The sequence below is a fragment of the Tauraco erythrolophus genome, chromosome 5, assembly GCF_009769465.1.
Source record: "Tauraco erythrolophus isolate bTauEry1 chromosome 5, bTauEry1.pri, whole genome shotgun sequence".
In the NCBI taxonomy this organism is placed as follows: domain Eukaryota; kingdom Metazoa; phylum Chordata; class Aves; order Musophagiformes; family Musophagidae; genus Tauraco; species Tauraco erythrolophus.
In genome coordinates, this window is record NC_141469.1 from 38,499,606 (window position 1) to 38,527,072 (window position 27,467).

The window sequence follows — 27,467 nt, forward strand, 5'->3', positions numbered from 1 at the left end:
ACTTGAAGTAATCTGACACTTTTTTTTTTTAAAGCCCAAACATACATAGAGGCCAAATACTTTAAGTTCCTAGTATCCACGGTTAACCATTTCTGTTCCATAACTCTGTAATTAATATATGCTCAGAACGTTTCCACTCAGCTAATCATTCCTGCCTTGCTTCTCATTAAATATCAGTTCCTGTCTCACAGGATGTTCTGTAACCCCTAACGTATCTCTGGGGTTTGCGCTTAGGTATCTTTCCTGTTTTTAATGAGATACAGAATTGTTATTCTCAAGTGAAAGGACTTCTGGGAAAACACTAGGTTTACAACAAATGCTTGAAAATTTGGGGGAAATTTCCGCTAGTAAAAGATTCAGTCTGTAAGGAAGACAACATGCATGCTAACAAGTCAGTTATCCATGCTATCCATCTTTTCAATCCCCTTCTTATAGCTGATGCAAAATAGAAAAGATGTTTCAGTAAGAAACACCACAGTGTGTGAGCAGATAGTTCACTCGGTTAAGTTACTTAACTGCTTACCTGCTGACTGAATCCCCTTTGTTACCTGCACCTTTAAAACAGGCAAAACTGCGATTTAAAATAGGCAAAACTGCTATAGATACAGTAATACAAAATTGCTGTTTTATTACAGTAGCTGAGCCTTTTTTGTCTCATTGGATGATCATTCTCGAAAGGGCTTTTATTACTTTTAGACACAGGCTGGGGTTTCTTGGTTCGCTACCCCAATTACTTCGGCGTCAGGCTGTCGTTTACAAAACGCAACTATACGCATTTTTCCAGATGATCACGTCCGGAGAGGACTTCGGGAGAGTGGCTGAGGGCAGTACCAGGGTTTATCAGGTTCATCCAACTTATTTTGCTCCAACATACGTTCTGGAAATCCTCTTGCCCGACGCTTCTCCTGATCCGCAGCACGGCCGATACCGAACCTGTCATTCGAACACCAGCTCCTGCCCTGAGCGCGCCCCAAGAGGCGGAGGCGAAACCGGCAGCAGCCCCGCCCCCCTCCGCTCCGCTCCCCTCTCCTCCCCGCCTGCCCCAGAGGAAGATGGCGGCGCGGCGCTTCCCGCGCGCTCCCCGGCTAACGGCCGCGCCGGCCAATCCCCGCCCCGCCTCCGGCGCGTGGGGGCGAGCACGCGCACGCCCTCCCGTCCCCCGGCTTTCTCGCGAGACCGGGAGCTGTACTCGCGCCGTTTGAATCTGAGGCGCGGGCGCGGCGGCCGTTGCTGGTGGGCGGACACGGTCTCTGGTGGCGGCTCCGCGGCTGGAGCGGGAGGCGAGGAGAAGCTTGGCCGTTGGGTGGGAGCCTCGGCCGGCTTGTGGCGGGCGCTCCTTCAGCCTTTCGGAGCGGCCTTGCCGCTGCAGGGTGCTGTGCCTGCCTCCCCGGCGCGGCTCTGCGCTACGCGAGGCCGGAGCTGAGGAGTCTGGACGTGAGCGTCGCCTTTCTCCGCAGCCATGGGAGCGAAAAAGAAGCTTCTACAAATCAAGGAGGCCTTTCAGCTGGCGCAGAAGCCTCACCAGAACCAGGCGAAACTTGTCGTGGCTTTGAAGAGCACCTACAATCAGGTACGGACGTCCTCGGGGCGTGCCAGCGGCTGGGAGCAGCGGTGACCCGCCCGGCTGAGGGGAAAACGAGGGCGCTCAGGAGCTGCTCGGCTTTTCCTTCAGAAGGCAGGAAGTCTCCTCGGCTTTGTCTCCCCTAAAAGAAGCGTCTAAGAAGGGCCTTGCGACTTCAGAAAAACAAAACCAACCCACATGCTAAACTATTGTACACGGTTGTCTCGCGAGCACGGCCGTAAGAACAGCCCACGGCAGGAATTAATGGTGTTGCTGGGAGGTGTCTGGATGCCCGAGAAGTGGGTGTGATAGAGTAATAACGCATGAGAGTGTCGATTGCCGTTCTGAAACCTGTTAGCAGGTAAATGTAAACTCCAGAACGGAGCCCAGCAGTCAAGACATATGCCTGCTGGAGCGTTAAAGCACAGTATTCGGTGAAGAGTGCACAACAGCGGGTGTGCCCTGACTGTGCTGGCTTTAGTGCTTTAACAATTTAAATGGAAACTGTCAATTATAAAACCATTCATTTTTTTTTCTGTGGTATCGCTTTTGAAAGATGAAGCGCTAGTTATCTTTTGTCGTGGTTTGACTCTTGGTTTTTTTTTTTTTTTTTCCAGTTGGAAGATAAGGAAGACTTTCATGAAAAATTTATTCATTTTCTTAAGTATGCTATGATAATCTACAGACGCGAACCAGCAGTGGAACAAGTGATCAATTTTGTGGCTAAATTTGTTACTTCGTTTTATCAAATGGAGCAAGGGGATGGCAGTGAGGCAGGAGACGATGATACTTTTCTTCTGAATTACATGTTTAACTTTCTGCTTGAGGTACAGTAACATTTATTACTAAATTGTTAACATAACAATTGGAAACTTCATGCAGTGGGGAAAACTTGCTGGCACTCGAGGTGATACCTACAAACTACAATTTAAAAAGTGACAGCAAGGCAGAGCTAGTCTTTAGGAGTAACGCTATCACCTCCAACCCCCAAAAACCAGCCACACCCCCTCAATAACCCAGCAACTGTGTTAAAATGTTAGACCAGTGAGAAAATATGAACTGTTTTCTTATTTGGCTGTTAGATGTGTCATTATAGGCTTTACTATCGGTGCATTTGTAAGTTTGAAATTGTGAAAGTGTTGTGGAAATGAATTTATACCGTTTCTTTGATAAGTAAAAATACTAAAAGATCTTTCATACAAGGATGGTTGGCATACATATTATTCCTTTCTGCTTATTGCAAGTGTTATATAGAAAGAAATCAACAGTTTCAATAGCATGAAAACACGAGTAGAATTAAATTTTCTTAAACTAGTGTTTTGAAATGGAAAAAGTATTGATCCAGCCAAGATCACTAGCCATCATTGCTAATGTCTTTTTTTCTTCTAATGATGTATGGAGGGGTAAGTTAGCTGATGTACTGTAGCCTGCTTGGAGTGGTAAGCATGTTTCTGCCTTTGTGAAGGCTTTGCTAATTATGTGAAGTGCCACTGATATAAGTGATGGGCCATAATTGTTTTCCAGTTCTGTGACTTTTTAATCTTATTAAAAATTAACAAATAGGAAAAGCTTTTGAAATACAAAAGTACATATTTCATGTACTGATAGAATACTAACTACTTACATGTGCATATTATTAGTCTTGTGTTAGAAATGAGAAAAGCGATTATAAGAATACTTTTTTTTTTTCTTTCTTTAAGTCTCACAATGCGAACAGCCATGCAGTTAGGTTTCGAACATGCCAACTTGTTAATAAGATTTTGGGAAACATGCCAGAGAATGCCCAGATTGATGATGAATTATTTGATAAAATTAATGAAGCTATGCTGATTAGACTTAAAGATAAATTTTCGAATGTGAGAATTCAAGCTGTCTTGGCCCTGTCGAGACTTCAAGATCCTAAGGATGAAAACTGTCCTGTTGTTAATAGTAAGTAGTATTGAGTTTTTTCTTTTCTTTAACATTTGTTGATTTGTGTTACTTTTAAAACATTTTTAAACATTGAGTAAACAAATCTTAGAGTATTCTTGTAATAATCATAAACTGTGGAGCTCTTTGCTAGAGGAGATTGTAGATACAGGAGTTGTGTTAAACGGAGAAGACAGAACTGCTTGAAGGAGACACCCACTGGAATTAAATGACAGCCAAAATAATATTGGGCTCAGCCTATTCTGTGAGCTGAATGTAGCTGAATAATGGTGTGTTGTTAATTGGGGTGGAGATCTGGTGTGTGCTTCCTCAGGCCTTGCCTGATAAGGACCCTTTTGTATTGTTAATTGAATTCCTACAAAAATGTTTAAAGGAGTAGAGATGATAATAGAAAAAATAATTTTTGTCTCAAATTATGGCTGTTTGCCCCCATGAGAAGCAAGCTAGGTACTGACATTGTTGACCTACGCTTTTTTTTGAGATCGTGTTTTTTAGTTTTGGGGTTTTATTTTTGGGTTGATGTGGGGTTTTTTTTGCGAATTTCATCTTGTTCATGGATCACTTCCTTTAAGACATCAGCACCTCTGGAACCGAGGTTTCTTGATGCTGTTTTTGTGCTTTTTGTGGGTTTCTTTGAGTAGTGTATGATTCTTGACTAAGCTTCTGCTTCCTTTGCCTCATGGTAAATGGGCTGTAGGTTTGTACCAGCACAGCTGTTATGTAAATTGTGCCCTGACTAAACTTTACATACTATCTTTTGTGAATTGAGTAAGTTACTCGTGTGTTTTTTTGTTTTAAGGCACTTTCTTGTTTTCTGAGTGTTTGTTTAGAAGTTGCTTATTTATGAGTACATAAATTTCATAGTCAACCATTATCTCACAGAGCAAGAAGAATAATTCAAGTATTCTCCGATTAAATTCTTTGTTGTTGGTTTTAATTTTGAAGTAGGGTCAAGAATATACCAAAAAACTTTACATGAGAGATTTACTATTTGAGTGTTGGTAGGCTTAATGGAGATTGCAGTTTTCCATTTATAGGAAAATTTAAAGATCCACCTTAAAGGTAATGACGATGTATAGCCAGTGAACAGAGGTCTTAAGAAGCCAACGTTTGGAAGTGGTTATTTTTTGTTCAGTAAATGACAAAGTGGTTATTTATATGTGGGATCTAGACTAGCAATTTTCAGACTTATTAACTGAAGATCCTACTTATGATTGCAAATGTTTTCATAGTGGAATTTCTTTTGAGATCATAGCTCAGCATGTAACTGCCGTAAAATCTTGGGGTTGTGACCTTGAACTGTTCCCTAAATTTGTATGAGCTATGCAAGGGCAGGGGAGGGGTTTTAATAACAGTTGCTGATTTTATTTTTGAGTATTTTCTGTTTTTTGATAATGTTTCAAACTCTTATAAAAACATTATTATGACTATTTTATTTTCAGTTTACAACAATTTGCTTGAAAATGATTCAAATTCAGAAGTGAGGCGTGCAGTTCTGTCATGTATTGCTCCATCAGCAAGGACTTTGCCAAAAATTGTAGGCCGCACTATGGATGTAAAGGAAGCTGTCAGGAAGCTGGCATATGAGGTAAATTGGATCACTTAATATTAATTTCAAAGTCTGACTTAGGAAAAATGCTTTAAAAATTTTAAAGCACTTTATAAGTGAATAAGTGAAGATTATTATATTTTGCTGGTTAAACACTAAGAACAGTTAAATAATTTTCACTTGCCAGAATTTTGAGGGGGAGTGATTTAATACAAGTTTTCAAGTTAAAACCCCTGAAATTGACTGCAGAACTTGCTTGACAGAAATTACTTTTGTGATAGAACTTTGCTCTTCAGAATCGGACAGTAAAAGTATAGATTATGTATACAATCTTTTGTTTTCCATCTATGCATTTTGTGATGTTTGTGAAGCACTTTTTTTTCTCTGTTATTACATAATAGATAATTAAGTAAATATCACAGCAATACTAGTGTAAAAAAAAATTACATATTTTCAATACTCCAGTTCTGAGAAGTATCAACTGTTACTTACGTTTATGTGTAGGTGTAACAGCAAGAAGGTATGCTACCATGTGTATTTTCTTGTGTAGGCGTCTTAGGCAAGATCTTCAAACAAAATGTTCAAGTTTTTCACACAGAACCATCTTCTGTTCTTTCTTATTTTAGATTAAATTCTGTTTTTAATTGAATCTCTGTGTTAGTAGGCTTTAAGAAAAGTACATACTTTAGTAATTTCATTGCAGATATTCACTGCTCTTGGAGCTTTAAAGAGATAATAGTTTTCATATCTAGGTGTTGCATTCAAGCAGAGCTGCTAAGCTTCTAAGCTATTTGTTAACTTTATCCTTACTTTATTTACACTTATTCCATGCAGTAGAATCTGCATGTTAATGTATTGGTGTGATGCTAATGGCTACTGGCTTTTATTAACTTAGGGTTTCTGTGGATGGATAAAACTGAGAGTTTAAACCCACAGCTAGTTAAAGAATTCAGTTGTTATCATTTTAATGTCGTCTTTTTTTTAAGGTTTTGGCAGAGAAAGTTCACATGAGAGCTCTTTCAATAGCGCAGAGAGTAAAATTGTTGCAACAAGGACTTAATGACAGATCTGGTAAGAGATCATCTTTCTCAGCTTCTTAATACAAATGTTTGAGAGAATACTTTCTAATGTTTTGGGGATAATTTATGTGGAAGCTGTGATGGCAATAATAAGGAGCTCAAGGGGAGTCATGAGGTACCAGGAATTGTTTAAGAACAAGAAATTCTGCTTGCTGCTTTGGTTTTCTGGTCCCCTTACAGAGGACAAACCAGAAAAGGATTGCACTTGTGAAAAACTTGAAAGCCACTGAACTCTAAAATAAGACCAAATGCTATTAAAATTAAAAAACAACAGCGTAATTAAACACAGAAGTAGAAAAATGTAATTATTTACTTCATTACAGATATTTTTTATTAAAATTTCAATTATTAAAGAGTTGAAATGTAAACATTAAGATCAGTTTGATAATTGTTTGAAAAGCATAGAATGTTTTGGGTTAGAGAAGACCTCAAAGATCATCTATTTTCAACCTCCTTGTCATAGACAGGGACACTTTGCCTTGATCAGGTTGCTCAAAGCTTCATCCAGCCTGGCCTTGAACACTTCCAGGGATGGGGCAGCCACAACCTCTCTGGGCCACCTGTTCCAGTGCCTTACCACCCTTACAGTGAAGAATTTCTTCCATATCTCTAACCAAAATCTACCCTCTTTCAGTTTAAAGCCATTGTCCCTTGTCCTGTCACTCCATGCGCTTGTAAAAAGTCCCTCTCCAGCTTTCTCTGGAGGCCTCTTTAGATACTGGAAGGCTGCTAGAAAGTCTCCTGGAGCCTGCTCTGACCCATGCAGGACCTTGCACTTGGTCTGGTTGAACTTCAAGAGGTTTGCATGGGCCCACCTCTCAAGCCTGTAAAGGTCTCTCAGAATGGCATTTCTTTCCTCCAGTGTGTTGACCACACCACACAGCCTGGTGTCATCAGCAAACTTGCTGGGGGTGCACTGAGTCCCACTCTGTGTGTCACTGACAAAGATGTTAAACGACTTCAGCCCCAATACCAACCCCTGAGGAACGCCACTCGTCACCGGCCTCCCCTTGGACATTGAGCTGTTGACTGCAACTCTGAGTGTGACCGTTGAGCCAATTCCTTATCCAGGGAGTGGTCCATCCGTCAAATCTGCGTCTCTCCAATTCGGAGACGAGGATGTCATGTGGGACAGTGTCAAAATGCTTCCTATGTGCATTCAGAGAGAAATCTTCTCAGCTGGTTAGTTTTTATTTTAATTTTTTTTTGCTTTAATTTTAGTTGCTTGAATTTTTTGTAATGGGTTTTTGATTTACCCTCATTCATTACATCATGAAGCAGCTTTATTCTTTTTGATGTCTTCTGTACTGTATCATTTACATATGAAGAGACATTCAGCATGTACCCATAATTGTGTGTGGTGATGCTGCCAGAAGATCAAAAGGTCATCTGCATCTGAGTGAGACAATTTTGGCCTGCCTACATAGAACATGGCTTTTCTTTTTTTCCAATAATAACAATTACATACAGGAATTTCACAATAAAAGCCACCAGTATTACTAAATGCTACTGTTATCCACATACTTTGCTTGCAGAATCTATACTAAGCCGTGTTGAATTTTACTTGGAGAATTTTCCTTGCTTAGTGATGTGCTGCTTGTGAACTGTAAGAAGTATGACCTATGTGGATATTCACTTAAAGAAAAAGACAAAAGTACTATGTTCATTGGTAATCGAAGCTCTTAAAGCTGTATCATGTATGCATCTGCTGGGTTTTTGTTTTTTGATCTACCTTCCTTTTTGGCTAGTTGAGGATCACGTTAGTATGTTCCTCATAGCAAAGTAAGAGAGGATCAGCTGAGTTCTTTCTAAATGCTGTATAGAACTACACTTAAAAAGAAGTCCTTCTTTATAATAAGTTGTAATTATCTTTTTTCCCCGCCTACCCTGAATTATTCTATAGTAGTCTAATGAATTTTGTCAGGTTTTGTTTTTGCAGTACAGCACTGAGAACCATGTTCTGAATTACTGTTTCTTATGGGTGTGCTAGTTTGCTGTTTGACCTAACTAGCTGCCGCTTGTCTGCTGGCTGCCACACCTCCTCTCACCCCCGGTAGTACGTGGTCTCAACAGATAATTCTTTTGTCTTAGGGTGAATGTGTTTCTGTTTTAGTAATCTTCCAAAACTGAGGAGGAAGCTGCCTTCACTATTTTTCCCTGTGATCCTTCATTTGTCAGGAACAAGGATTTGTTGTATTCCCTTACTGAGAAGGTACAGCCTGTCTTCATGGCCTGTATTTCAGTGGCATTGAGGTGTTCAACATAAAGAACTGCCTTCTTTTATGATCTAGAGCAGATACTTCCTCTGTTGGTGTCTGTCTCTTCCTTAGGATGATTCCTCATCCCAGCTATTAAGGACTTGCTCTTTTTCTTAACACCTAGAATCACAAGAGAAAGTATCTGCCAGGGTATGTAGCTGCATTGATCTCATCAATATCATATGCTCTTTGCTGGGCAAAAGAAGTTTGTTCCAAATTGATTGTGTCTTTATATACATCCACTAGTATTCCCTCATTTTGAACTGTTTTGCAAATTATATAACCTCAGATATGTATATCTTTATAGAATTTGCTTATTGGAGTAACTTCCAAGTTAAGAAGAGAGGAACCTGCTTGTTCAAGGTTACTAGGTTGAAATTTTGGGGTTTTGGGTTTTTCCATATTGGCTTCGCAACAAGGGTTTATAATTAAACAAGGCCTAGAAAACACCATCTAGATTCTGCTTAGTTCTACTTCTCAGGGTGCATTTGACTGTCAATTCTCCACTTTCTTTTATTTATTCTACTACATTCCGCTAGTTTATGCTTTTTACCTTCTTAGAGAGGTTTCTCATTCTTAGGACCTTAATTTAGCTTTTAAAAGCCTTTTTATAGGTCTTTTTGAACTTGACTTTATTTAAGTGCTGTCTTTATCATAAGTTATATATAAGAGGAAAGATAAATGCTGTCAGTATTATTGTTTCCCTTGTATTGGATATTGTTTTCTAAAAGGTCCTAAGAGTATACTTGCATCACTTCCTAGTTATGTTTTTACTTCCTCCAGACTATTGGCCTTTCTACTTCTCTGCTTAAATCTGTGTGTATTTCATTATTAATGCTGTACGTATTCTAGATGTTCCCAGAAATAGTTTTTTCCTTGATTAAATAGTACTCTACTGATACAGAAACTATTTGTTCATTGTGGCAATGGGGAGGAGGGACTTAAACTATCCTTATGTAAACTTCATAATCCAGTTGAATAATTGAATTAACACAAGAATTCTGTGTGGTAGTTCAGACTAAATGTCTGTACAGTAGTATCTTGCCTCCAAAAGCTGCTAATTCCTAAATGTCTGAAACAGAGCAAGTATATAACAGTGCTCCCTCAGAATATTTCCTTACTCTACAAGAGTTCATGGCTTGTAGATTTTTCTGAATTGAGGTGCTGTCTTTAGATGTAACAGTTTTTGGATAGAGGTGGGGTTTTTTATCTCTTATGGGGAGGGAAAAATATGTTGCCTGAAAAATGTATTAATGGTCAATAGGTAGTTCTTGTTTAACTGTAGTTTTTTTCTTTTTTTTTTAAGGCAATATTAAGTTCAACTATATAATACTGACTTTCTAAAAAGCCTTTAATAGAAAAATTGCTTGTGAAAGCGTGTTGAAAACTTGGTATTTTTTGATCTTTAAAGTCTTAAAAATGTTTAAATTCCTGTATTATTAGATGCTGTTAAGGAGGTAATGAAGAAGAAGCTGCTTCAAGCCTGGTTACGATTGACCGAAGGGGATGTTTTGGAATTCCTTCATCGACTGGATGTGGAAAACTGCCCAGAAGTGGCCATCCTAGTACTAAATGCTATATTTTCATTATCTCCACTTCATGACTTTGTTCAGAACTGTAAACACCTTGACTGCAGGTATGCACATCAGTTGTCATTTCCAAAAGACGAGTATTTCATTTAAGAATGTTAAATTAAATGTTATATCTAAATGGGGAGCAGAGTAACTATTACCTGTGATAAGACTGATATTGTAGTGTAAACCATGATGTCTCCCTTGTGTTTGTCTTCTTACTTGTTCTGGATATGCTTTTTTCTTTTTAAAAGATCTGTGTTCACCATCTGAAAAGGATTGTGCTAGATAAGCAAGAGGAAAATATGAAAAATAATATTGACTACTTGTTTCTTGAACACCCCAAAAATCACACTCTTAAATTCTAAGAGGAGGCAGTGAATTAATCAACTAAACAAGCTTTTCTATGAGTAACAACTTAGTCTTTGTTTTATTTCCTGTGCTGTCCATACAGCTTACAATAAAGACAATGCTCTAGTTTACCCCCACAACTACAATTTCCTCTCTTCTTTAACCTGCGGTACTGAAAAGCTCCTGTTCAACTGTTCCTCCTCCCTCTCAGTAATGCTTCTAGTCTTTCTCACACATTTCCTAGTCCTCTTTGGCTTCCCTCTATCCTTTTTACTGAGCTAGAAGCAGTATAATTTGGGGCTGGTTCAGTTATCCATGAACTGTTTGAAGAATCATGCCAAACAATTCCATTCCAATTGTGTTTCAGCCTTCATTTGGAGGCATTTTACTTATTAGCAGAGCTTGACAGAAGTTGTTATCTTGGAGGCTTCTTTTCCCGTGTTAATTTTGGTAGAATTTGACTAAGTGAGTTCCTAAGCTATGAAGAAGATGGCATGATGAATATTAAGATCCCTAAAGCAAAAATGAAGGGAGTAGAAAAATAAGAAATTGAAAGTTGTAGGAAACTGTAAGGGAGGCAAAAAGGCATAAGAAGAAACAGCTTGAGTTAATTGAGGCAACCAGAGTGGAATGATTATTAACAGTGGTAAGAGTCTAATTGCAGATGATAAACAATAAATTGTCACTGAATAAAAAGAGATAATAAAATCTTACTCTGTGTTTTGAGGGAAGATGTATAATATCATATGAAGTGTCTTGCATTAGTAGTAGCTTATGACAGATGTTTTGAAATCAGTAGGTGCTACATGACTGCACTCCAAAGCTATAGATGGGGGCCTCTCTGGCTTTAAAAAGCATCAATACTGGTGAAATAACTTATTTGCAGCCTTTTGAAATGTGCCAATATCTTAAGAGGTTCAGAGGAAAAATTTATATAGTTATGGACTTGTCAGTTTGACTTTGATCCTGCACAAAACAAGGCTTCTCTTCAGGCTAACTGGGAATTTTTTTAAGAAGTATATCTGTTAGACTGACAACATTTTGAGAAGTAATTTAAATTATTCAGCTTGTAATAAAGTTATTTGATTTATGGAAAATATTAGGCTTGTTCTTGTATGATGTTTCTGACTACAGGTTGTGACGCAAGTGTCAGTATGATAAATGCTTAGATTTTTGAAGTCTGATTTCTGTTTGTTAAATTTACTTTTAAATAAAGACTTGTCAGATTAATGGGAAGCCGTAAAATGTTTCAGTTTTCATCTACATGTTGCTGGGGGTTTTTTGTTTTCTTTTTTTTTGTATGTATGAGGGACCTAAAAGAAAACCAAAATTGTTATTGGTAGTTTACCAATAAAAGGGAATTCAAGGAAGTGAGAAGTACCACTGACAGTGATAGTGTCTTTTCTATTTTGAGGTAGGATTAATGCACAACTCAATGTTCTGCTTCTGAAAACTAAGATTACATGCCATGCTTACCGTGGAAAAGACTATAATTGTAAAAAGGAGTGGGGGTACTATGACTGGTAAACAGAGGATGAGCTTACAGAGATGCTGAGAAGCAATTCTATTATTTTTTGCATTTGACATGCTATGATTGCTACTTAGATATTGTATTAAGGTCTTGTATTAAGAACAGAAGAAACAATTCTTAAACAAAAGCTGAAAAATAATTTAATGCAGTTGTTGCATTACTACAGATTAATGGAGTTCAGTTTTCCAGACTTGAACAGTGATAAGTGTTTTATAGTGTTAAAGTGCTTGGGTGGTTGCTCTAGGAGGTCTGAAGGGCTGAGCAGAATCTTTCTGCAAACTGATACAAGCAACCTTGATTTATAATACGAAAAGTGCAATGTAGTGAGAGGCTCAGGGTGCTCTTTTTGTCAGTCTTTAAGTATTTCTGTGGGAATAGACTTGACAGGATTTTATTTTCATTTTAGGAAATAATCTATTTTGGTACATTTGTTGTCTTTGACCCTATTTTGTTTATCTCTCTGTATTTATTTATTTATTTTTGCTTAGAAAACTGATTCCACTGGAGGATTTAACAGCTGAGAATGTGTTATATTGGAGATGTCTTTGTGAATATCTGAAATCAAAAGGTGAAGAAGGTGAAGATTTACTAGAGCAGATGTTACCAGAACCCGCTATATATGCAGATTATTTACTAAGGTACATTGCATTTAAAAATAAATCTCTTACCATTAAAATAGATCTTTTTTTTTTTAAAGTACAAAGTATTTCTTTTATTCAACTATTCAGGTATTCTCTAAAGCCGAAGTTGTGCTTGAACAGTGATTTTTTTTTTTAAAACTTTTTTTATAAGATTTTTGAGAGGATTTACTACTTTCAAACAAAAACTGTAAAAAGCAAATTTGTAACTAAAAAACAATTTTTGGAATGTTCTTTCTAATGAATTATCAGCAAGATGAACTGGTAGATCAATAGCATGTAATTATTTGCTATTGAAGAGAATAGAATAATTATTCTGTAACATGCAGCTATGCTTTGTCCGTCTGTTATGTAGGTTGCTATGTGTTTACAAAGAGCCTTGTGTAAAGAGGTTTTTAGAGCTTTTGGAAATCTATGCTTTTTTCATGGTTGTAATTTGTAAAAAATAAAGTAAAATTTGGCTGCTATCCCGAAGAGAAGTGTTTTTGAAACTGAAAGTTCATTCCCTTCTCTTTTCCCTGCTCAGGCAGGCATGCTTCCCAAAAACTGATGTTTCAAGGCAGTGACAGAGCTGCTAAATGAGCTAATTACAAAACATTTAATCAGGGGGAAAAAGAACAATGTTTTGTTAAGTCAATCTTTTTACCAAAGTGAAGAAAGGTAATTTTTTTTGTCAGTGAGATACTTCAGTCTTAACCTAAAATTTGAACAGAATTTATGTTTGTGAGCATGGAGAATGCTGAGAAATCTTAACTGAGGTATTGTACTTGCAAAATGTAGAGTGAGGCTTCCCGAAATGATTATAAATCAGATCTGCTGAAAAATGCATTGTTTTGATAGCTATTTCCAATTAAAAATATGCATTTTCTTTTCTCACTTTAGTGGGTGTGGTATATTAGTAGTACTTATTGAAAAGTAGCAGTGATTTCTGTGTGGAATGTGCTAACATGTTTCATAAACATTTAATAAATGGAGTGTCTGTTCTTCCTTAATTTTGAACTGTGGATCCAGTCTGGTGGGTGTAAATTTATTCATTGATAATTAATTTAAGAGTCCATAAAACACTTGTTCTCCAAAAAAAATTTTCTTTTTTCCATCTGATCTTACTTGAAATGCCTTCAATTATCATCTTCTTCAGGAAGAGGCTGAGTAAAGTTAATTAGGTTTGCTAGTACTTGTTTGTAGTATCAACTGTTAAACTTCACTGGTGAGCTCTGCCACCAGTTGTCCCAGGTAAGAGTTGCAATTGTACAATCCAAATCTTTATTTGCAGTGTGAGAGGATCAGTTAGAAGGAGCAAGAAACTGGAAGTCATTGATACTTAAGGAAAAAATGCAGGATTGTAAGCTTCATTTAGGTATTTCACTGTTATCTGGTGCAGGTCACATTGTCAAATGATCAGAAACAGCTGCCTACATTGTTCTAGTTCTAGGTCGTCTTAAGTAGTAGCTACACGCAAAGTTTTTGTTCTAACTTTGAAGAAATTTTTTAAATCGGCTAAACTTAATGAGCTGTTGCTGAAAAGTATCTGCAAAGCTATGGTGAAAATAGGCATCTTTTCCACCTCTCATCAGTGTTTGAATTTTGTATGCTACATTATATTCAGTATTGAATTTTGTGTGATATGTTTCAACACAGATTTTCTGAACATGCATGGTCTCATTGATGGGTAAAATTTTGATAAAAGAACAATGACTCTACAAAAATAAAGAAACAGAACAAACTGATTACACTTTCCATGCTATGTGGCTGAGTATATCTGATGACAGATTGTTCTTCCATGATGGCATACTTGATCAGATAAAGAATTTAAAATTCACTGCACACTTTAATGATTTTCTGGTATTTTGTCATGTAGGCAGTATAACACTTTTGAACATGTAGAGCAATACATAGTACCTAAATATGCAGAAAAATACTAGTTCTATATATGAAAAATGATACATGTATACATTTATTCCTAAGATGCTGCCTTAACGTAGAGTTACAGAACTGAAATCACATGTACAAGCATAAATTGTAATTTTCTGTTTTTCACTGTTTTTGCATTCTCAAACAGTTTTTTTAAATGAAGTGTATTATTTTTAAACTGTCATTATTTGATATAAATAACTTTCTGGAACTCTTAATCTATGAAAAGGAGAACACAAGCACTAATTTTTAAGGTTTATAACTAAGGTAACCGTTTGTTTATACAGTGGTGAGAGTTTGAGTTTGTGTTTGGGTTTGGGGTTGTTTTTTAGGGGAGGTGTTTGGGTTTTTTTTGGTTTTGTTTTGTTTGGGTTTTTCTATTTTTTACTTTCCAACAATGATTCTGAATGTAATTATGTCTGTTCTATTTGGATTCAGTTACTTTCAAAATATGCCAATTCTTAGTGAGGAACAAAGAGAAGACTTTGCTTGTTTTGAAAACCTGATGACAAAAGAATTTATAGGCCAGCAACTGATCCTTATCATAGGCTGCATGGACACCATGGAAGAGGGAGGAAGGTAAACGTAAATATAAAATCTGTGTTATTAAGCTTATGGCACTCATGCCTGTGGACAGGCATAGAGTCTCTGTTGGGAAGATAACCTGATTAAACAAACAAAATACAGTTCTAATGCTAGCTGGAAAAAAAAAAAGTATGATCTCTGTAATGCAGTTGTTCCCAAAAGTGTGCCAAGTATCGCCTGCTTACTTTTGTGGAAAAATGAGTTTTAATGCAGATACAACATTGTTTGGGGAGAACAAATTCAGTTGTTTTCATAACGTATTCTTGAGATTATGAAGTTACAAGACTGTTAATTTGGAATGTAGTATATAAAAAATAAAAGGAGATAAATGGATTACTTCTCAGCAGATGACTTGTAGTGAGTAGCCTGTGTGTTTCTTATGTTTTTAAGGCCAGACTGCTAAGGCCTAAAAGGTTACAGATGTTTTAGATGCCAAGCTGAGTTGGACTGTGTTAACTGAGTCATTTCTATAATTTGAACAGCCTTTTGATGCAAAGTAATAAGAGTGAGTAAATCTGGAAGTTCATACCATCACAGACATTTTATGAAAAATTTCAGTTACGATAGTATAAACACAACAATAATTTCAAACTCTGTGGAATGCATTATAGGTATGACAGACTGGCAGGATAGTTTAAATTGTAATTTTTTTTTCTAGTTTCTAGCCAGATAATTTCTATGAAAGCATCGTACAGTATTGATACTCTGTCTTTTTTTTGCTGGTATGAGCTTTCATTAGAAGTAGAGACACCTGATAAAGAATTCAGCATTTTCTAATCAAGAGAAATCGGGTAAAATCAGGAAAAGACAAACATTGCTAAGTAAGAAAATATATTCAGGAGTTAATATAGCTATAGACAAGCTTCTCTTATAATGTATTATAAAATCTTCATCACACTAACTCAAAGTGGGTAAAATATTAACTCATATGTCTTCCATTTTCCTGAATAAGCAAACAGATTATTTTTTTTTCTTTAATGCAGAAAGCATCTGTTAGCTACTTTACAAAAGATTCTCATACTACCTGCAACTTCAACAGCCCTTATATCTCCGCTTATGGAAAGATTACTCAGTATCATTACAGATGATGACAAAAGAATTCAAATTGTAAGTAATTCTAAAGGCTCATTGTTTTCTAGGCTCTGCCTTCCCTTATATCCAACAGCCTTTACAAAGCATTGTAACAAATACCAGGAGTTAAAATATTTTTAGTTTGGAAAGCATTTATGTTCCCTTCCCATCCTCCCCCACTTTTTTTTTTTAAGCATAGCTGTGTTTTGTGGTTGCCCAGACTATTACACTTCGACAGCCTATTTTATTTCACAATCCCTTGTCATATTAGATCCAAACAATTTTGACTAAAACATTCAAAGTGAGGGTAATGTACGTTTCCTTTTAGCTGAGATAGGTACTAAAAACCTTATAAAAAAATATGTATAGTGGAGTATTTATATACAGCATAATTATTTAAACTTCTGAAAAATAGACACTTGGTTTTGCTCAAATATTTTAAATGAACCCTGGACTTAAGGACAGAGACGACTTTTGGAAAACCTCAATCCAGTGGGTAAAGCTAGGATATAGGTTTGTTAAGTGATTATGATGGAAGAACTATGGTAATCTTAGCATTATAGTACAATAGTGAATGTATGTATTGCTGTTATTCTGTTGAAATACACTGATTCAATAGGTTTCATTGATTTGGTACAGCTTGAGAGGAAGTTAAAGTTAAACTGAGATCATCTGATACAAGATAAATCAAATTAAGACTATCCTGTCTCATTCAGTCTTTAGTTTTCTTCATGTTTCATCTCATTTTTTATTAACGTAATGGATCTGACTTCAAAGAAAACCCCTAACCAACTGAAAAACTCTCAGCTTTGTTCTGCTTCTGGTTCTATGCACATATTTGTCTTGAAATTAAATTACTTATGGGGCTTCTTATACGATATATGGTGGTTTATAGACCTTTAAATGATAGTGTTCTTAGTTGTAATCTGGTTGAAGTAGTAACGGATGAAAAACCTTACTTTCGTTAGGAGTAATTATTTTCAAAGCATATGTCCAGATCTAGAAGAGATGGTGCCTGTGAACTGTTGGCATAGAAACTACTTAACTTATTCATGGATATATTCTATTTTCTTGCTTACCTAGCTAAATGGTAGAAAACACTAGACTTTCATGGTTAGACTGTTGTCAAATTGAGGATTTATTTGCAGTGAATTAGCTGTTAAGGGAAATGGCAGAGATGCTCAATAATTTTTCAGAAGGATGGTATTTTAAATTTGGAAAGGTTAAGCTCTTATCTGACATCTGAGCTGAAATTAATGGCACTAATATACTGTTTGTAACAATAGATTGCAGAAATTATATCGGAAGTTCGTGAGCCAATTGTTACAGTCGACCAGCCTGTTGATGCGGCTGAAATAAGAAAGCAGGAGCTTAAGGTAAACATATTGTAGTTAACAAGAAAAATATTTTTGAAGCATATCCATCCAGTAAGAGTTTTCTATAGTGGTCTATTACTGGCTGGTGTCAATAGCATATTGTTGGCTAATACCATGAAGATTATGATGTCATATTAATTTTCTTTTTACTTTGTATTTCAGTTGGCTGAAATAAAAGTGAAACTTTTTGAAGCAAAAGCTGCTTTGGAAGAATGCATTACTTTGCAGGATTTTAATAAAGCATCAGTATTAAAAGAGAAAATAATTGAGTTGGAACACAGTAAAAATGATCTGATTAAAGAAGCAGAGCAACCTGAAATTAAAGAAATGCGTGTGGAAAAGGTTTATCCCCTTCCTGTATTCCCAAGTGCTGGTTATATTTTGACATTTATTCATAGTTTTAAAGGAAAGTGTAGTTTGCCCTTGTGTCATCTAAATTTTTAAAATTGAAAATGAACATTTATGGTATTTGTATTCTTCTGCATGTATAGAAGCTGATGGTATGCTCTAGCAAAAAAATGAATTGCAGTTAAACTGCTCTTTTGTCCTTGAGTAAGTAAAGCATTCTAAAAGGGTCTTGTTTTTACTGCTTTTACTCTTATGTAACTGAAAATATGAACCTGAATCTCTTTTCATCATAGTTTATAGACAGATTTTGATTAATATTCTTGCACAAGAAATGTGTAGTGGAAAGGAAATGTTTTTATGAGTAGGGAAAATTATTATTAATTCTCCATTCTCCTTATCACAGCCACTATTTGTATTAATGATGTTTTTCTCTTTGCCCTGACCCACTTGAAGAATGATCCTGAAACACTGTTGAAGTGTCTGACGATGTGTTATGAGCTTCTGAAGATCATGTCCCTTTCTAAAGGAATTGATCCAACCATTAACGAAATCATTGAATCTCTGGTATGTAGGAATAAATACTGTTTACATTATTATAAAGATGGGTACATCATAGTTGGCCCTTAGGTGCTGGCAGGATGGTTTGTGATTATTTCACAATCCCTTTGCTGTAGCTGTAGTGCTGTGTTGGGCGCTTTTAAGCGTTCCCACAACCTAGTGATTTTTTTCTTTCCTAGTGAGTGGTCAACTCAATTTTGTTTGAAAACAAGTATTTATTAAAAACAAACACAAAGCAAAACACTTATGCGATTTTTGCCATTATTTTATTGATGATTTCAAACAGCATACTCAGTCTGCTTTTGTTTATGCCTAGATAAGCAGAGTATATAGTAGTTACCACTTTCCAATCCTGTATCATACTAAATTATTTTTAGTTTCAGGGTAAGACGTTATTAATAGTCAGTTTCTTATTTTTAATTTATGTATTTCAACTACAAAGTCTAACATTATTGTTTCCAGATACTGCCTGGCGTAACTAATGTCCATCCAGCTGTGAGAAATATGGCAGTTCTGTGTTTGGGTTGCTGTGCCCTTCAGAACAAAGAATTTGCCCGACAACAGCTGGCATTGCTTTTACAGGTAAAATCTCTGATGGGAAATGGAATGATGGTCTGTGTGACTTACTAAATAAAACTAGTCTTGTATCTGTATATAACAAGTTAATGTACTTAGTTGGGTTATTTGAGACCCAGTGATTCCTTATTTCCTAAAGATCTGGAGAGTGTAGTTTCAGGTAGATTTTTCTGATGTCTAATAATATTCAAGTTTATATTGTATCGTGGTAGTAGCATGCCTTTCTTTTGTAAGGTCACCGGTTGTCTTGAAGGCTTGTAGGAATTCTTCATCTGTGAGATCTCACTTTCTCTTCCGAATCTGGGTGAAATCAGTCACGTATTTAAGTTATTGCAACACAGAAAAGACAAGCTATAGGATTCTGTAAGCCTTTCTTCATTGGGAAACCAAACTAAAAACGTGACTGATGTTTTTTATATTTCTGTTACATGCTTATGTGTGATCTTGGGTATCCAATTTAATTTCTAAATTAAGGAAGAGTTGTTAATTAGAGGATAAAGCAATACTCAACAAACGATAGCATGGCCAAACATCTATGGATATGGAATGTGCTGGATGCCATAACACCCACATTTCTCACCTTTGTGGTAAATGTTCTGATGCTGAGCTAATTATAAAAAAAAACCCCACTATTAACTTTTCAGACCCTGGCTTTGAGAGAAGTGTATGTGACCATCATGCTTTATTAAGAGTGTGTTCATGTACATGCTCAAGAGAACTGACGGCAGATATTGAGATGATATGCTCGGCTCAGACAAGATGATAGACCTGTCAGTCACCCATACTAGGAGAACTTTGGGGTTGCTAAAATGTGAGCATATACTATTGTTTTTAATTTACCTTTGAGCATGTCTCATTAAAATTAAATTCATTTGTTTAGGGAGGACTTCAGTTGTTTTAGCAACTTAGACTTTAGACTTAAGTAATTAATTAATTTCTGTAGGTACTAAACCCCATATTCTTTGTGTAGGATGCCATCAAAAGCAGGATGTTGGACTAAACAGATCTAGGATCTCTAGGCTAGACCATCATATATGATTTTATTTAAATGTTAATTTGAACTATAGTATGTGTAATAACCTATGCAACTCTGACTTTTATTACTATCTTGTTCCCTGCTGTCTTTTTACATACTGTTAGTTTTAATTAAGTTGTACGGTATTTCAGAGCAGGGATTGTCTTACGTATTTTTAATGTAGTGCCTAAGACTATAGAGGCAAATAGACTTTTTCTGTTTGTCCAATGTCTGTTTAGAAGCTGAACAACAAAATTACATCTCGTACATGCATGCTTACTCCGTGAGTGAAATTCCATTGATGTTATGTAATGGAAATTGAATAGATAACTTGATAAATTACTTCCCAGACTGTATTATAAATACAGGTTTACACTTGTATCATGCCTTCCTGAAGTCTGAAATTTGTCCCAAGTATTATAAAAAGTTTCCCAAATTAAACAATCCTATTAAAGCAAAAATTCTTGTAATGCTTAATGTTAACGTTGGTGGTCTACTGTAAGATGATGTATGTATTTTCCTTATTAAACCTAGGTTTTGCAAATAGATAATATAAAGGTAAAGCTCAGTGCTTTAAAGGGAATCTTTGATCAGCTAATGCTGTTTGGGATTGAGCCATTTAAAGCCAGAAGAGGCAATGACTCTCAAAGAGAAGATGCACACAGTAGAACTGAAAATTGTGAGGAAGAAAGTGAAACCATTGAGGAGGAAGAGGAGGCTGCTACAGTTCACAGCCTCCTGCAGCTTCTTTCTGGTTTCTTAGACAGTGAGGTAAGAATTACTATAAAATTTGCCTTTGTTTTGTTTAAAAATGATTTTTGCAGAAGGTTTACCATCCCATTAGGTTGCATGTGAATATTACATGATGTGTAATTGAAATGAATGGTCTAATGTTAAAGTAGTAGTCCTAGAAAATAACCACAACTTTGTCATTGATACAGACTAATGTTACTCTTGAGCTGGCTTTGCCTTCTGTGCAGGCACAAATATGTCAGTGTAGAGGATTGATCAGCAAAATAGGCTGTACACTATTGTTATAAAGCATTAGTGAAAAACACTGTGGTTGATGTGTCGTGTGTATCATCAGTTCTTTCTTCAGTTTTCAGAACTTAGGACAGAAGCTGCAGAAGGCATAGCCAAACTGATGTTCTCTGGGAGGCTGATTAGTGCCAAGCTTCTTTCTCGTCTTATTTTGTTGTGGTATAATCCTGTGACTGAAGAGGACACTCGGCTTAGACACTGCCTAGGAGTCTTCTTCCCTTTATTTGCTTATGCAAATAGGTATGACCTTTGTAAATTATTATGTGAAAATACACATTGGTCTAGCAGCTCTAGGAACCTTTTTACATCTTGCTTAAGTAGAAATTGCACAAATGCAAATTAGACCTAAATGTCTAGTTCAGCCTCCTATGCATGTTACTTTGCAATGTACATAATCTCAACCTATGATCCATTATTTTCCTCTTACCCCTGTGGCCTTCCACTTTTTTCTTTCCTAAGCCTTTAATTGAAACTGTTCTTCAAGATACTGAATAAAAGGTTAATTTACAAAGATGTGCTTTACTTATTTATGCTGTTGAGCACTGTAGGTAGACTTTGACGCATTGGTAGAAAGTAGCTAGTAGAAATGCTTCAAAAGAACAGAATCGGTGCCCAGCAGGTATCAAAGCAGCAGGCTGGTTGGTCATGGTTTAGGTTTTGGTTTTGTTCTGGATGTTTGTTTTTGTGTGTTTTTTTTTTTTAACCAAAGAATACTCCAGTCTAAATTCATAGCAGATTCAACATCTCCTGTTTATTTTGGTAGTGGAGAAAGGAGGTGGAGAGCTTATGTAAGGGGATAGGGGGTTAAATGGTAATTCTCATCTCCTTTCACTTGCTCAAAGAAAAAAATGTTTAACTCTTCAGTTGCTGCGAGTGGTTTTAGCCAGTCTGAACTAGCTGAATATATTTTTTTTTAATGGTTAAGATTTAACTTAGACGTATTATATATTACCTTATCTATTTTTCCAAACCAAGTTGAATTAATTTTTTCGTGGCCTATAAATTGCCACATTAAGAGGAGTAGTTCAAAGGGGAGTTGGTTTGGAGAGGAAAAAACACTCAACAAATGTATTTTTGCTGTTGTCAGGAGAAAAAAAAAGGAGAAAAATACCCATTCTCCTCCAGAGTGGGATTTTCCTTACTTAAATTCTTCTGAAAATAAGTAACAGAAAAACTAATTTAATATGCTGCCAGTATCTCTGATATTAAGTAATGAATTAGGCTTTTAAGATTGATAACATTTTACCTGTGAATGTCATCTTCTGACCCTGTGAATCTCTCTATTTATCTATTTATTTATTTATGTATTGTGAGTCTTAATGATTGCCCACCTGAGTAATTCTGTGTATTTCAAAGTAATTTGCAAATAAAGCAACTCCTTCTGGCATCTCATAGAGGATATTTTTCTTGAAAAGAAAAACATGGCGTATGCTTTAAGCAAAAATCAGAAAAATCAATGGAGGAAAAAAAATCCTGAATCTGTCTGATTAATTTGGAATCTCTGTTTAGTTAGGAAACCTCATTAATTTTCAGTCTCAAAACATTATCTGCATTCTGGATCACAAACGGTTAATTTCAGGATGAATCATGGTGTGTCTTTGGTTACCAATACTGTATTTTCAGAAGAGAATTATTAATTACCATGCATAGTTCATAACTGTCTGCAAAGTTGTCATTCAGAAAAGGAAAATTCAGGTAATGAATGAAATTTGGCTGAGGTTTATACCTAACTTTTGTACTGATCTCTCATGATATTTTGAAATCCCATTTGTTTTCTGGGTGCTGCTCTGTTAACCTCTCCATCTGGTCACAATATAATCAAGAGGCTCACTTTTTGAAATTACATATTTGAACTCTGTGTGGAAAAAAGCCATTGATGCTAACTTCAATAAAGATTCCATCATGTCAATAGTGGCATGACATGCTAATAACAGGGACAGGATCCTGTAACCAGGGAACAATTCTTACTCATGGCGTGTTTTCTAAAGAACAGTAAACTCTCTGGCAGCCTAAGAGGAGAAAGTTCTGCCTTGTGCCTATATGCTACTAGACTTTTTTTCCTATTTATTTACAGGAAATAATCTGAATGATACTTCAGTTATGCTTGAGCCAATCTAAAGCCTTGAAGCTGCTGAAAGGGAAAGCTCTTGCTTCCATTCTTTCTTGCCCCAGTTTTAGTGCTCAAAAAGTCTTTTGGTCAGCTGATTTGGCTCAATAATCCAGCAGCAAACATTCTGCTTTTTTGAAATTATTTACTTTCTTAATTTTGTCCTGTAGTTATTTGGGTTCATATAGGAGGTTAAGAAGTATAAGAAACAAAAAAGGCTTTACTTCACCAACTACAACCTTGTACTTTTCAACACCTTACCCTTTAAATCGTTTTGACTTGTCTTGTGGAACTACACTTTTAGGCAACTTGCTGCAGAACCAAGTGCAACATGAGTTTTAGGCTTGCTTGGCAGTAGTTATTAACTCTTCTGAGAAAAGAAAGGACAAGTATTTCTTCCAAAAATCTTGTTAACCACGGCATTTTTTTGCCAGGCTTCCTTGCTTTCTTACACAATGAAAAGTATCCCCAAAGAAAAGTGCTACCAGGAAGGAGGAATGAGCAGAAGACATTAATCTAAATAAAAGCCTTAGAGAAATGTCCCTTAAGAGAGAATATGTCTTATATATCAGGTTTTCAATAGTAAGGATGAACTTTCAAACTGTTCAGAGGCAGGAAGCGTTACTTAAGACTTACTTTTGAAATACCATGTGCTAAAACTTAAATTCATTCTATGAAACAGTTATACTACCTTGATTCTGCTGGCTGCCTCTGTCAAGGTTGGCTGCTCCCACTTTGCTTTGATTGTAATGGGTCTGTGAACTTTCATCATAGGAGAGAAAATTTAGGGATTAGTTAAGGTTTCATTTTGTATCATTATGCTACTAATGCTCATTTGAAACAGGTCTAACCAGGAATGCTTCGAAGAAGCTTATCTTCCAACTCTGCAAACACTGTTAAATGCTCCTGCAACTTCGCCCTTGGCTGAAATAGATATTAGTAATGTTTCTGAACTGTTAGTGGACCTGACCAGACCAAGTGCACTGAAACCTCAGTCTAAAAATTCTCAGGACTATCAGGTACAGTGTGTTAAACTGGAAGAAAACAATGTTGAGGTAAGGAAATCTTTTAGCTTAACCTCCCCTCTGCCCTATGGCGGCACCCCCCCCCCACCTCCCAGATTTCCTCGTTACTGTTAAAAAAAAAAATGCTAGTAGGAGTTTGTGCCATGGCTAATTGTTTATATTAGGAAAAGTACGTATAAAAATCAGTTGGTGTTTGTACTCAAAAATACTGCATTTTAGGAAAATGGTAACCCTAAATCAGGATGATCTCATTGCTCTCTTGTAAATTTCATTCCTTTACAGGACTTAACAGTGCATGATAGTTTAGCCATGAAAATTTGCAATGAAATCTTGATGGACCCAACTGCACCAGATGTTCGTATTTATGCAAAAGCTTTAAATGCACTAGAGCTCAGTTCCTCTTCCACAGAGAATCTTCTGGTTCTGCTCGATGAGATTTTAGAGGTAGTGCATAAATAACATGATTCTTACTTTTTTAATCATTAGCAATCTAATATTCTGATATGTTTAAAAATGAAGTGCCTTTTGTTGAACTATGACAATGTGACTGGAATTTCTCTTTTAACCAGTCTTTGAAAATTAATTTTTGATGAGTCACTTACAAAAATCTGAGCTGATATCACTATATAATTTACATATTTCAGCTACCATAGAGAGTATACTGAAATGTATCAAGTTGGGCATACTGTTTCACCTTTGTTTTACTAGATTCTTTTAATAACTGTGGTATAGTTGTTTTTTCTTACGCTAAAATAAAATTCAATATTGAGTCTCTTACAGTTTGGATGGTTCGTCTTAGTTAATTATTAACAGCTGAAATTTTATGCCTAAACTTAAGATGTAACTGTAAGATCATTAGGCAACAAGAAAAGAGTGCTTTATTTAAGATGAAGTGGGAAGGGATTGCAATAATGATGTGAAAGTTTTTAGATTGATGCTTTTATTAGTATGGAAAAAATAAAGTAAAATTTGGGCGTGTGACAGAGGAAGACAGTGGTATATAGAAATGTTGAAAACAATGCTGATCACCATGGGTGTGTCATCCAGAGGTAGCTATGCTCCATGACTCAGCTGGAAAGGTCCAGTTGCCTTAATGTTTTTTAAAAAAAATGGGGGGGGGGGAAATAGTATTTTGGAGTTTCAGTGCCTGGTGTTGATGGAGAAAGTGTTTCTCCTTTCAACTTGACTGATCATCTTCATGTAGCACATTGTATCCTTCATATTTAAATCATCCTGTTAGTGGGTAGATTTAATGGATAAAAGAAATAATTGTAAAATTAAATAGCATTTAAATTAAATGTCTCTTTTCCAGAAAGTGAAAGATAAACTGTGTCAAAGAGCTATTGAGAAGATCAAGATGAACTTAACCAAAGGTCCTAATGTGGGCAGAGACCGCTCTGAAAGGACTGAGGAAACAGGCCTCTCTGAAAGGACACAGGAAACTGACATCACATTATCTGAAAATAATATTCAAAATGAAGAAGGTAATTCAGGAGAGGTGTAGTTTAGTAGTAGTTATAAACTGAATGACTTGTTTAGATGTTTATGAAAATCAGCTTTAGTTTTCCTTCATTAAATTAATCTACTTTTTGAAAAAGACAAGAAAAGATAGCATCTAGTAAATATGTGTAGCGTTTAAAATATTGGTACTGAAGTATTTTTCCATTTTTAATTGCTTTTTAATCATTCTGTGTTTTCTTATTCTCCATATTACTGTAGTATAACCAGTGATGTATTTTGAGTCTTAAGCATTGCCCTGCAGCTCTTTCTTTTAACAAAAACAGTATTAAAATAGGCTTTTTTTAGCTGTTTGGCACATTCATGTGGCTGCTGAACACTGATGCTGAGTGCCAACTAACTCATTGTTAGAACGTGACTCACTAACTCAAAGGAAGAAACAAGTACTTTGTGGGGTTTTCAGTTGTTGGAGTTACCGTGCCTGTTATTCTTGCAGACTATACTATAGCAGTGTATGGCTGGTATCTTCAGTGTTGGCACCGGCCTGTCCTTGTGACAAGCATGGATGTTGGAGCCAGATTTGTTTTTATTGTTAGTGAAGAGCTTGAAGTGGAAGTAGCTGGAAGACTTTCCATTGCCTGCTGCGCAGCTGCATGCGTCTTAACAGTGTACCTTTTCCTGGTGGCACAGAAAGTCTTAACATTTTTCAGCAGAAAAGCAATCGGATGAAACTTGTTTGCTTGCAGGAGTAAAGCAAAGATAATGACTTGCAAATGATTTAAGCAGATTATGTTTTCTTTTAACATTTCTGTTCAACATTGTTTATATTTTCTAGTGGATTATTTCAGGGCTTTAATTTGTTATTTCTGGAAGTGTCAAATACCTTAATTTCTTATATCTTCTATGTTTATGTCTTCAAGTATTTATCAGATGGGAATTTAGAAGTATGCTTTCAAGAAAATAGCTGTACTGTTTTCTACTAACATCTCATAATGCTTTTGGGTATGAATTTCTCATGAAAGAGGATTTTAGAGCACTTTTTAAAAGCAGGCCCTAGGGAAAAGCATTGTTCCCTTTCCCTCTCCCACTCCTCCCCAAATACGTTTGGGATCATGAAAAATGAGGCAGCATTTCCTACTTGGAATTTGTAAATGATAGTTGTGAGCAAAAAAGGCAACAGACATTATTTTTGTCTTTCAATTGCTGCAAAGGAGATTTAGGTTTCACATTAGGAAAAAAGCTTCCTAGCAATAAAAGAGATTGCTGAAGAAAGATTTCCTAAAATTGTTAGAAATTTTAAGACTAGAATAGAATATTTCAGTTGGGGAAGGATCTAAAACTATCATCTAGTCCAACTGCCTGACCACTTCAGGGCTGAGCAAAAGTTAAAGCATGGTATTAAGGGCATTGTCCAAATGCCTCTTAGACACTGACAGGCTTGGGGCATCGACCACTTCTCTAGGAAGTCTATTCCAGTGTTTGACCACCCTCTTGGTAAAGAAATGCCTCCTAATGTCCAGTCTAAACCTCCCCTGGTGCAGCTATGAACCATTCCCATGCATCCTGTCACTGGATCCCAGGGAGGAGAGATCATAGAATCATAGAATGATTAGGGCTGGAAGGGACCTTCAAAGGTCATCTAGTCCAACCCCCCTGCAAGGAACAGGGATATCTCCAACTAGATCAGGTTGCTCAGGGCCTTGTCCAAGCTGGCCTTGAATGTCTCCAGGGATGGAGCATCCACCACCTCTCTGGGCAACCTGTTCCAGTGTTCTACAACTCTCATGGTAAAAAATTTTTTCCTAATATCCAATCTGAATCTACCTCCCTCTATTTTAAAACCATTACCCCTTGTCCTATCACAACTGGCCCTCCTGAACAGCCTCTCCGCATCTTTCTTGTAGGCCCCCTTGAGGTACTGGAAGACCG

The 27,467-nt window shown here is 36.4% G+C and overlaps 1 protein-coding gene across 1 annotated transcript in view; it reads left to right on the forward strand.

Annotated features, from left to right (window-relative positions):
* Window positions 1-1,432: 1,432 nt before the first annotated feature.
* Window positions 1,433-27,467, forward strand: part of NCAPG (non-SMC condensin I complex subunit G) — a 33,439-nt gene continuing 7,404 nt past the window's right edge. Inside the window, exons 1-18 of the mRNA XM_086611568.1 lie at window positions 1,433-1,570; window positions 2,179-2,388; window positions 3,262-3,490; window positions 4,933-5,078; window positions 6,026-6,110; window positions 9,820-10,012; window positions 12,318-12,467; window positions 14,817-14,957; window positions 15,947-16,070; window positions 17,321-17,410; window positions 17,573-17,752; window positions 18,212-18,322; window positions 18,779-18,898; window positions 20,442-20,678; window positions 21,007-21,188; window positions 23,900-24,074; window positions 24,363-24,524; window positions 25,393-25,564. Coding sequence (XP_086467694.1) covers window positions 1,460-1,570; window positions 2,179-2,388; window positions 3,262-3,490; window positions 4,933-5,078; window positions 6,026-6,110; window positions 9,820-10,012; window positions 12,318-12,467; window positions 14,817-14,957; window positions 15,947-16,070; window positions 17,321-17,410; window positions 17,573-17,752; window positions 18,212-18,322; window positions 18,779-18,898; window positions 20,442-20,678; window positions 21,007-21,188; window positions 23,900-24,074; window positions 24,363-24,524; window positions 25,393-25,564 — 2,818 coding nt within the window. The 5' untranslated portion in view covers window positions 1,433-1,459. The remainder of the gene's footprint in view (window positions 1,571-2,178; window positions 2,389-3,261; window positions 3,491-4,932; window positions 5,079-6,025; window positions 6,111-9,819; window positions 10,013-12,317; window positions 12,468-14,816; window positions 14,958-15,946; window positions 16,071-17,320; window positions 17,411-17,572; window positions 17,753-18,211; window positions 18,323-18,778; window positions 18,899-20,441; window positions 20,679-21,006; window positions 21,189-23,899; window positions 24,075-24,362; window positions 24,525-25,392; window positions 25,565-27,467) is intronic.